General features: G+C 55.7%; 1 protein-coding gene across 2 annotated transcripts in view; it reads left to right on the top strand.

Annotated features, from left to right (window-relative positions):
• The first annotated feature begins 2,003 nt into the window (after window positions 1–2,003).
• The window catches only part of UNC5B (unc-5 netrin receptor B), an 87,891-nt gene continuing 78,638 nt past the window's right edge, over window positions 2,004–11,256 (top strand). Inside the window, exon 1 of one of the 2 annotated variants that reach the window (XM_027129974.1) lies at window positions 2,004–2,837. In XM_027129974.1, coding sequence (XP_026985775.1) covers window positions 2,759–2,837 — 79 coding nt within the window. In that variant the 5' untranslated portion in view covers window positions 2,004–2,758. The remainder of the gene's footprint in view (window positions 2,838–11,256) is intronic. The other variant, XM_027129976.1, reaches the window with a different exon arrangement.

Below are 11,256 nucleotides of genomic sequence, written 5' to 3'. Positions count from 1 at the left end.
TAAAGCCCTTGACCTTGTGCCTGTGCCAGGTGTTGACAGTCAGATGCTGGGCCTCGAATGTGTCCCTATGTGTGTTGCCTGGTGAAAGTTAAGCATCTAAGTATCTGTTTGTCTTTAGCGTCATCTGCCCAAGAGTGTATTTGTGCTTTTGGACGTGCGTGCCTGTGTGTGTGTTCATGTCTGTGATGAGGTGTGTATGTGTGCTTTTTAAAATCCTATGTCTTAACTATGTGGGTGTCTCTGCAGTTGGGTGCCCCTATAATGTTTCTGGGAGGGTCATTTTGCACCTGTATATGTTTGTTGTATGTTTGCTTGTGTGTACCTTTGTAGGTGTGCCTGTAACTGTCTAGGGCTGCGTGTGCATATGTGTGCTTGTACTTCTGTGGCTGGGTGGGGCTGGCTGGGTGTGATGCGATGTTGACTCCCTCACCCACTGCCCTTGCCTGGGCCAAGCTAAAAATAACCCACTTATCTTTGTCCACGGGGACCTTTCTCAATTGGCCTAAGTTCTTCCCAGGGAGTCCCACTCACCCATATCCACCCTCCTGGTCCTGGGTGCCTGGCCAGGGAGGTCTAAGGAGGTGGACTGACCACATGCACACTCCCCCACATGTTCCAGACCCCAGCCTGTGGGGGGAGTGTGTGTGGAGGGGTTCCTGGGCAGTCCTGCCGTTCTCTCTTCTCTGGGGAAACAGCTGGGGCAGGCCCTTGTTGCTTCTCTACCCCCTCCAGCAACCCTTCCAGCCTGCAGTTCTGGCCCCCAAGTCCTTTCTCCTCCAGTCTAGGAAGCGCCCCTGGGGACACTGACCCTATTCCAGCCTACCCACCTACTGACTCCTGGGCCTGGACCAGAGAGAGGCTGGACCTCTCTCTGCCTTCCTTTACCCCTTCCTGAAGCAGCCACTGCCTCTGTATTTGAGGAATGATTCCAGATCCCAGTTCTGGAAAAATCCCAAGTAGTGAACAGATCAGTAGTGAACAGATCAGTGGGGAGGAGGCATTCCTGCTGGCTGCCAGTCATTTCTCACCTGCCAGCCCCAGAAGAGGTGTAAGTGTCGAGGATCCCCAGCTCAGAGGGTTTCTTTCCAATCCTCTCTCTCCTGCCCTTTTCACTCACCCACTCATTCACTAAAAGCTGTGTGATCTTGGGCAAATGACTTTACATCTCTGTGCCTCAGTTTCTTCATCCATAAAAGGGGGATACAAATGGTACTTACCTCAGAGAGTTGTGAGGATTAACTGAAGTGATGCATATAAAGTGTTTAAAAGTGCTTAACCCCATGCCTGGCACATACAAGGACCCTGCCAGTGTTACTTGATCCACCCCTTCTAATGTCACTGGGTTTCAATCTCAAGATATCGCCCACCGCCCAACCTCCACCTGACTCCACATGCCCTTTGGCTCACCCTTGGGTGGTCAGGATTTTCCACCAGGAATCAGATTGGCTGAGAGGGGAGATCTTGGAAAGAGAGATTACTGACATTTATGCTACAGTTTCTATATATATATTTAAAAATCAGTTCTACATTCCCTTATAAAATTGTTATTATCATTTTTCTCCATTTTGGAGATGATGATGAAGGAAGCATCAGAATGGTTAAGTAACTTGTTCAGGGTCACACAGCAGGTAAGGAGCAGAGCCCAAATTTATACCCACCCGAGCCAAAAATGGCTTCCCTATGCCCCATTGTCACTTGCGGAGGGTGGGGGTGGGGTGGGGGAGTAACATCCTAGGCCCTGGGTGCTACAGGAGGTTCAGAGGGGTCTAGTCAAACAGTTCTGCCCAAGGTCGTACCCACAAGTAGGGCCAAACAGGATGATCCAAGTCCACATAGCTGTAAGCCCCTGCTTACCACGGACTTGAGTGTTTGAGATTTCCTCACTGAAGGAGCTTTTTTGGTAAAGACCCCCCCCCCCCCCCCCCCCCCCCTGTAGAAGGCGTAGATTCTACGTAGTACAAACCAGGGAGCCAAAAACGACAGAGTCCTGAGTTTAATCAGAGGAGAAAGCTGACACAGCCAAGTCAGAGGAAAGCGCCAAGATACATTTCTTTAGTTTCTGGAAACAAAAATTGGGCAGACTCCGCTTCCAGCTACGATCTAGCGGCCGGGATTTCCAACGCTCCGGGCCCAGAGTTTCGCGCGGACCCCCCCTGAAGGGCCCCCAGCTCCGCCAAAGCCGCGCCCAAGGGGCCGTCGTTACCCCCTAGAAAGGCCCTCCGCCGGCTCCGCCTTTGCCCGCCCAGGCCCCGCCCCGGCCGCGCGCTGTCCTGCTCTGCTCGCGGACTCACTTGGGCGAGCGAGCGGCAGCGCTTGGCCTTGTGGCAGGCGGCGGAGGCCGGCGAGGGCGCCGGAGCCGCGGGCAGCGGCGGGGCGCAGGGAGGCGCGCACGGGGGCTCGGACGGCGCGGCGTTGGCCGCTGCGGGCGCCGCTGAGCGCTCTCACCCTCAGTCGCGCAACTTCGAAACCAGGACGCGGGAGCCTGAGGAGCGCTCGAGCCCCGGAGCCTGAGGAGCGCAGAGAGGGGCACGCCGGAGCCTGGCCGGAGAGCGGGCGCCGGGTACCCATAGCGTTCCGAGCGCCGGGCAGCCCTCAGCGAAGCGTGGCTGCCTCTGCCCCCACGGAGGGCACGGGCTGGCGCGGCCGGGCGCCGGGGAGGACGGCGAGGAGGAGGCGGCGGCGGCGGAGACGGCGGCGGCGAGGCTGGGGCCAGGGAGAGAGCCCTGGGGGAGAGGCGCCCGAGCCGGGCCGCGGGAGCATGTGGGCCCGGAGCGGAGCGCGGGGCGCGCTACTGCTGACACTCCTGCTCTGCTGGGACCTGAGGCTGAGCCAAGCAGGTAGGGAGCGTTCGGGCATGGGGGAGGGGAGCGAGGCGAGCGAGGGGACCCTGGCGCCTCACTTTGCTCTGAAGTTGAGGTGGTCTATCGCTCCGTCAGTGCGCACAGGGAAAGCGGTAAGGGCGCCCAAGTTAAAAGGTAGATTTCTCTGCCCCAATAAAGTGGGCGATGGCGCAGCTATCTCGCGGGGCGGGGCGGGGCGGGGCGGGAGTGTTGCTCAGGCTCTCCAGCTCCCGCCTGGAAGGGAGAGATCGCTTCTTTTCCCTGGAACGGTGTCCAAGTCGGGGTGTGCGCCTTCCGGAGTACCGGCCTCCGGGGGACCCCTGGCGTCGCGCGCGCCTCGCAGCGGCGCCAAAAAACCACGGTCGCTGCACAGGCCAGGTGTGCGCTCGCTTGCTGTTCGCCGGCAACTTCCTAGTCCAGGTCCCGGCTCGCCCAGACTCCTAGCGTGGCACAGACCCGAATCCGCAGATGAGAAGGAGGGAGCGAGAAACCTGGGGAACACGGGAAGCGCGGGTCCGCTCCGCCAGCCAGATGAGGCCAGCTTGTAGGGTTTTGTTATCGAAGGGAATAGGGCTGTCTTGCACGTACAGCTTTCCTCGAGATCTTGGGATCTGCAGGCCTGGAAGAATTTTTTTCTGGGTGTTGGTGTTGTGTGTTGTGGGGAGGAGTACGTAGTGATCCTGACGAGTTTCCTTTTAAATGAGTCACTGACAGTCTCCCCGTCTGGGAAGCCGACAAGGTGCGCTCTCCACGCTCCTACTCCAGACCCAGCAAGATGCCTTAACGGAGTCGCTGGGCTCCTAAAATAAAGTCCCTATTCCCCCTCTCCCGCCGTGGCTGTGTACACGTCTCGCTGGTCTGTAGCTGGGCCGGGCGTAGCTGACTGGGCTGCGTCTTCCTGGGGAGCGGGTGGACACACGGGAGCCAACCCATATCTCTCTCTCTCTCTCTCTCTCTCTCTCTCTCTCTCTCTCTCTCTCTCTCTCTCCCCTCCCTCTCTCCTCTCTTTCTCTCTTCTCTCTCTCTCTCTCTCTCTCTCTCTCTCTCTCTGTCTCTCTCTCTCCCCCTCCCTCCCCCCCTCCGTCTCTCTCACTCTCTCCCCCCAGAAACCAAGCACCGGGCTTCCGAGGTTGGGTGGGCGTGGGCCGCATCCTGCATTGACTCCGAAAACTGGTGCACAAAGTGGACAGATGACGCAGCCCTCCCCCCTCTACCTTCCGCTTGGATGTTGACGTCCGCCGCCCTCCTCCCCGCCCCCCGCCCCGAACGTCCCACGCCCGCCTCCCCCACTCAGCTATTCCTCACTCTGGAATTAATGATTCCCATGGCCCAGGAGTGAGGGCTTGGTTTTAACACATACCCCACTTTTTTTTTTTTTTTGGCCAGCCTTGTGTTGTAAAGTTACGACACAATCATTTGATCCACGTTAATTATGATTTGGGTAGACTCTGGTATTTAAAGCAGTGTTTTGAAGTTGGAAGGTAATGATGGGGGAGGAAGCAGGCTGCTGAGTGACCAACTTTGTTTTAAAGAGTGCAGTTGGGTGTGGGAGGTGCTGGGTTGGGGTGTTGGTTTCTGGTTTGGGGGTGTTTGAGGGGAGGTGATTGGAGGGTTGGGTGAAGTCTCTGTAAATGGCATATGGGCAGGATTGGGTCTTGGGAAGCTGTGTTTGGACCGGCAGGGCAAGGATATCAGGAATAAATACTGGGGTTACTGAGGGTGGGGAGCTGGGGAGGCAGGAGAAAGACAAGACTGGTTGGCCTAGAGTTCTCCAGAGCTGCAGAGTAGGCTCTGCTGGGGAGGCTGGGGGTGGCCTGCCTTGCCTGCTTAACAAAGCCTCTGGCCTCCACCTTCCCCAGAAGAAACGCCAGGCCCAAGGCTTTGATGGATTTGAGCACGATTGGTGCCCAGCCAGAAATGGGTGGCTAATACCGGGCTTTGATTTCTCACTAGCGAGCAGAACTGGCCTTGGAATTGTGCTCATTACTTAGCACAGCAGGGGTTGCCTGTCCACCAGCCTGGAGAGGGGCCAACTGGTGGGGTCAGCCTGCTGCCTTCCCTTTGCCCTCAGAAACCTGCCTTCAGGAGAGAGAACATGCCCCTTCCTCCTACACAGCCCTTGTACTCTAATGCCACAGGCACAGAACATTTTTCAGAATGTTCTTTAGGTCTTCCCAGTGATTCCTCATGAGCTCCATTGCACAGATGGGGAAAATGAAGTCCAGGATGTTGCCTTTCCTCAAATCTTGCCTTCACGTGACCGCAGATTGCAGATTTGTATCCAGGGCTCCTATCCAATAGCGGGCTGATTCAGGCTGATTTGGACTCCTCCTTTTGGTCCCAGCCATGGGAGGGGGAAGCTCCTTCTTGGGCGTGTCCAAGCTCTCCTCAAGGGGCAGGCACCTCTCTCCCCTTTCCCCTACCCCCATTCCCAGTGAATATGGGAATGAGTTCCCTTTCCAGCACTGAGAATTTTTTTTTAAGCCATAAAGTTTGATGGTGGAGAAATCAAACCTGGAACCATAAACCAGAGACTCTTAGAGGATTTCAGCAAGTGACTGGCCAGGAGAGGCCACTTCAAAAGCCCAGGCTGACTCTGGGAATCTCCTCCCACCCACCCCTCAGCCTTATTCTGGAGCTTCCCCGCCCCGTACGAGGGCCTCTCACTGTTGTAGCCTCTCCCGTTGCGGAGCACAGGCTCCGGACGCGCAGGCTCAGTGGCCATGGCTCACGGGCCAAGCCGCTCTGTGGCATGTAGGATCTTCCCGGACCGGGGCACGAACCCGTGTCCCCTGCATCAGCAGGCGGACTCTCAACCACTGCGCCACCAGGGAAGCCCTTTCCTGGAGCTTTTAATGAGCCTTTCCTTGGCCTCTGGCTGGGATGGTTGAGAAGGAACCAAGGTGTCATGATAGCACTTCTTTTTAAGGTGCAGTTAAAATCAGAGTTTTCCTAATGTCTCTGCTGTGTGTGTGTGTGTGTGTGTGTGGTGGTGGCCTGTCCTTGTCTTCCTCTACTCTGTACCAAATGCCCATTTCACTTAAACCAATGGAAAATCAAGAGCGTCTTACTGGGTTTTCTCATTAAAGTGAAAGTACCACTGCAGGGGAGGAGTTTTGTATGTAATTTCCCTCCCCACCCCACAGACTGGGAATTCCATAGGATCCCAGACAATTCCTGTCTCTTCCAATCCGCTTGTTTAACTGCTGAAGCTTTGGGACGGGCCCTGACTTGCCCAGGACTGCACTGGGACTCAAGGATAGAGCTGACATTTGAACTCAGGCCTCATAAACCTCATTCTAGTTGTGGCTCCTCTATTCCACCTGGGCTGCAGACTGGCTGCATGGGTCTGGGATTGAGATTCAGAAATCAAGGCCCAGCTAAGGCAGGCAGCTAATGATGAAGTAGGTTTGGTAGCTGAGTTAGACTGGGACTTGCTGGGGGATGGTGGAAAGAAATTGGGAGCAGGGACCTGGGAGAGGTGGAACAGGGCTGGACCAAAGGTTAAGGTGAGACCCTGAGACCAGGCAAGTGCCCAGGGGTAGCCTTCCAACACTGATCCTCTCAGAAAAAGCCCCCACCTGCCCCGGGTGAGATAAATCACAAGCCAGCCTCAGAGCTCTGTACCTATTTGTATAGTTGGGGGCAAAATAGGTTTTTACTTTTTTATTTTGAAGCTTTGGGGGCTCATCTCCTGCACTCACTTTGTTGTTGAGTTTCTCCTGGACTGAGGTACTATGACCTGTTCCTGGCTGTCAGACCACGTCGTCGGGTCTGCCTACCACTTCCCCTTCCCTTTTACCAGCAATGGCTTCTAAGGAGGGTCTGGGCTGCCTGGGGCTTCGAGGATGAGGCTGGAGGGGAGGTGGATCTCTTACATTCCAAGCGCTTGGTTGGTGGTTCTCATTGGCCCATCCTGGAGCCTCCTCCCGGGCCTGCTGGCCAAACATATGGTCATTTGAACCTTATCGCTGGGGTTGGAGTAACAAGGAGGCACCTTGGAGCACCCTGAGGCCTGGAGGAAAGGGAGGAGAGACAGGGGTCCTAGGTTGGGGTTTAGGGGTTGGCTTCGTGGGGCTGGGGAGTAGAGAGAGACTGCTGCCTAGGCAGGCTGGCACCCAGGGGCAGAGAGGAGGAAGCTGGCCGCTGAGGCCAGAGCTGGTGACTCTGGCCTCTTCCTCCTCCTCTTCGTCCTCCCCGGTTTTCTAAACAGCTTCCACGAACGGAATCATTAAAGCTATGAAGGCAAAATGAAACCAAACAAGTATGTTCTGTGCTTTTCTGTTTCTTTCCTTTTATTAAAGGAAAATTTAGAATACCGTAATTAGAATAATATGAGGAAGGGCAGTTTCAGAAGGGTGGAGGGAATGTGTGCCCTCCATCCTTTTGATTTGCTTCTGAAGTGGGGCCGGGGCCGCCACCTCCTGCCCCCCTTGGGCCCGCACCCGGCCTGGAGCCCGGGGAGTTTCTCCCCCACCCGACCTAGTGCATTTTGGCGAGCCGGGGCCAGGTGAGACCCCGTCCTCTGTGCCAGCCGCTGCCCCCCACGACCCCGCAGGGCAGGCAAGCCCTGGTGAGGCCCAACCACCGGTACCCCGTGGCGCCCCTTTCTCTCCTAAGCTGCGAGGCTAATGGCAGCGAAAACATTTGCTGAAGTGCTGGCATAAATCAGCCGCCTCCCCGCTCCCCCCACCCTACCACTTTTGTTTCCTCTTCCTTCTCTCACAAAGCCCTGGGTTGCTGGAAGCTTCCGAATTTACCCTTGCGGACACAGCGGCCCGGTTAGCATCTCCGCCTGGTGGGCTGATTCAGCGCGGGTACCTGGGGGTTGCGCACACCTTGGCACCGCCCGCTCCCCTTCCCTTCCTATCCTGAGCCACCCTGATCCCCCTCGGCCCCCTGGCCAGTCCCCTCCACCCCGTCCCCTGCTGAGCTAAATCAGTCTTCGGGAGTCCACACCTCTCAAGGCATGGTTGGTTAGGGAGTGAGCTCGCAGCAGAGCCTCCCTCCTTCTCACCTCCCAGAGCAGGCTGCCCCCAGTGCCTCACAACTTCCCCGCCGCTGGGCGGCTCTTTTCTCGAGGAAGACAGGATGTGGGTGTGAGAGCGTGCATGGAGGAGTGAGTGGGGTGAGAATGTGTGTGGAGGAGGTGGGCGGGGGCGGGAGTGTGCAGTGGGAGGTGAGGGTAGGTGTGGTGCTGCATTGGGTGCTGGGCATGGAGGTGAAGTGTGCAGGAGGATGAGTGTGTGTGCTGAGTTGTGCCTTTTGCATATGGGATGTGTGGTGTAGGTGGCTGTGTGTGTGTTTGGGTGGGGGAGGTATGCAGTGTACATATGGGTGCAGCTGTGGTGTGTTTGTGTGTAAATAGGAATGTGTTGTGTGGGGAGGTGAGTCACCACCAGGCTTGGGAAGCTCGTCTCTTGTATTCTTAGGGATGCCTGTTTGAGGTGGGACCCAGGTGAGCAGGATTTGGTCCATTTGGTCTGAATGCCGGGTTGTGGAGTTGGAAGGGAGGAAGCTGGCTTCCCCCACTGAGGGCAGGTGGGACAGACTGGCCACAGACAAGCCCTAAAGCCAGTCCAGGAGCTTCAGTGCCTACCCCCAGGAGGACAGGGGTCCGAGTCCTGGGGTCTCCTGCAGTCAGCTCCCAGCTTCCCTAGAACAGTGACAGGGCCTGTGGTTTGAAGATCTGCTCTGATCTGGGTCCGGTTCATGCTTCACCCTCCAGGGGCAGTGGGGTGTCCACTGGAATTTGCCAGAGAAGAGGCAAGCAGAGCTTGGGTGAGTGGCATCCCTCATGGAGAGCAACGTGGGCAGGCACGGCTGGGCCTGGGACTCTCGTGGATGCAATTAAGAGGATACATGCACACACGTACATGAGCCCTGGACTCCTCTGTTCCTCATTTCCATGGTCACAAAGGGCTCCCCTGCTTTCCCAGTTCCCCTGTCTTCCTTAACTCTAGGATAAGGTGTGCTGTTGTGGACCAGAGAGACCTATAGGAAAATTACAGCTCTACCGGTATACATACTGCTTTACAGATTATAAAACCCTCATACGTAAGACCTCAGTTTGTCCTTGTAAGAACCCCACTGGGGAGGTGGGTGCCACTTAGGAAGCCCACCTCAGACCTGGGTCAGAGCCAGAGCAGCCCTGGCCCCAGCCCTCAAGGTGGTCACTGTGTGGGAGGGATGCTGATTTCCACTCCAAAAAATGGTAAATGACATTCCGAGAGCCCCTGTATGTAGCAAATGAGAGCAACGACACTACAGCTGACCTTTGAGTAGCTCGGAGTTAGGGGCGCTGACTTCCCAGCAGTTAAAAATCCTCTGTCTGCTATCTCAGCCTCAAAAATAAAGGAATTGATAAGCGACTCACCCAAAGGCAGGAAGCTGAAATGGTTTGGATAGAATCAGGACTCAAACACTAGTTCTTTTGATTCCACATATTGTAATCTCTAATTGAACATAAACTCATCCCCACAATTAACTTAAAGATCTGTAAAATGAAAATACAGCTACTATGTTTATTGAAAAAAATCTGCCTATAAGTGGACCCACACAGTTCAAGCCCGTATTGTTCAAGGGTCAACTGTCTATTCAGGGAAGAGAGCCTTGGGGCTTCCTGGAGGAGGTGATGTGAGCCAGACCTTGACTCTCATTTTTGGGTCTTTCTAAGAGCATTTCTGAAGAGGAGACAAGATGGGGGTGGGGTGAAGAAGGCCCGAGACTTCTCCCACTCTTGAGAAGTTGGCCCTGTCAGCATCTGCAAGGCCTCTATCCTGCGTGGACACCAATCCTTGGTGAGCCAACCTTCGGCCATATTTCCATCCTGGCCTTCCCAGGCCCAACTGAAGGGGTATGCCTTGGGGGACCCACCCCTCTCAGCTACCTCTTGCACTGGAGATGAAAAGATTTCTTATTCTTTGATTTGCTCTCTGTGGTTCTTGAAGATGGAGTGCGCCCAGAAAATGCTTTTTAAGAAATGGTAGGGATTATGTTGGGGATGGAAGCATGGGGAGGTATGCTTCTTTGCCTCCTGCCAGGCCCCCATCAGAGAACACAGAGTGGGTAAGAAGGGAAGCACAGAGTCCTCAGCCCAGCTACTTCCATGAGCCCGTTGGAGGGGGCAAGCTCACTTCTCATCACCTCCAGGAAGCCCCAGCCCCTCTGCCTACCCCTTCTCACAGAGGCCCCTCCCCAGGGCCTCAGCTGTGGGTGCATGGTGTGGCCAACTGGGATTCTGAGGAGTTTAGCATAGCCCCCCAGCATTGCCACTTACTAACTCTGTGGCCTTGGGCAGTTCACGTAACTGTGCCCTGCCTCAGTTTCCTCATCTGTAAAATGGGCATGATAATAATAATATTGTCCTCACAGGGTTATTTGAGGATCACATGACCTGATACATTATAAAGTACAGGGCCTGGCACACAGAGCTCAGGGAGCACTCAAGCAAAGCCTCCTCAGGAGAGAGCTGTGCAATGCCAGAGACGTCCTCCTCCAGGGGAGTGGGGGGAGGAGAAAGCAGGGAGGCTCAGGGCCTGGAGGCCCAGCAGCTCCTGGCCTGCGAGTTAGGGGACTCTGGTTTTTGCTCTTTCTCTGCTGTGTGACCTTAGGCAAGTGGCTTTCCCTCTCTGGGTCCCATCTGTAGATTTGGGATGGGGGAAAGGTGGAAGGATGATCCTTAGGGGCTCTGGGGTTTTTGTCTGGTTCCATGTGAATAGGCCCCAGCAACCAACAAGAGACAGAGGTAACCATGGCCCAGAACCACTGTGTTTACAGAGGCCCCTCCAGAAAGTCAATATATCAACTAGAATGCCCTTGTGAGCATTACGCAGCCCTGGGTCTCTCTCTCCAAAGCTATAAATCACCGTCTGGGACCTCGGTCCCTTTTTCTTGTTTCATGAGCATCTCCTGCCTCACAGACTCAGAGCCCCAGATGCCAAGCAGGGCCCGGGAGGCAGAGAAGGACCCCATCGCCAAAGGCATCCTGGGCATGTGAGCAGAGAGGCACTTGCTGCCTGACCCTGCCACTGCCACAAGGCTCAAGGGGGCCCTCTGGAGGGTGTGGCAGGAACACACTGTCCAGACCTGGCCAGCCCATCCACTGTTTCATTTCTCAGGAGTGGAGGGTGGCTGAGCGCGGGGGTGGGGAATGAGGACTCCTGTCACCACATTGGGTGTTGGAACACACCGAGCCCTAAAACTTGGTGCACATGGACATTCGTTCAGTCTGAGCATTTGCTGGGCTCTGGGGTCAGAGGTGGGCAAAGTACCGGCCTGACCCTTGAATTGATTTGTGTCTCTTCTTGAGGCATAAGCCACGTGCCAGACCTGTGATGCTGGGGTGCAACAGGAGTGTGTGATGGGGCAACAGAGAGGAGCCCTTCTGAGGACGAGCCAAGATGTGTGTACTGGG

The sequence above is a fragment of the Aethalodelphis obliquidens genome, unplaced genomic scaffold (assembly GCF_003676395.1).
Source record: "Aethalodelphis obliquidens isolate GAN/ISIS:26980383/991018 unplaced genomic scaffold, ASM367639v1 scaffold37, whole genome shotgun sequence".
In the NCBI taxonomy this organism is placed as follows: Eukaryota; Metazoa; Chordata; class Mammalia; order Artiodactyla; family Delphinidae; genus Aethalodelphis; species Aethalodelphis obliquidens.
The sequence above is the reverse complement of the archived record's forward strand: the minus strand, read 5'-3'. Positions and strand labels throughout refer to the sequence as shown.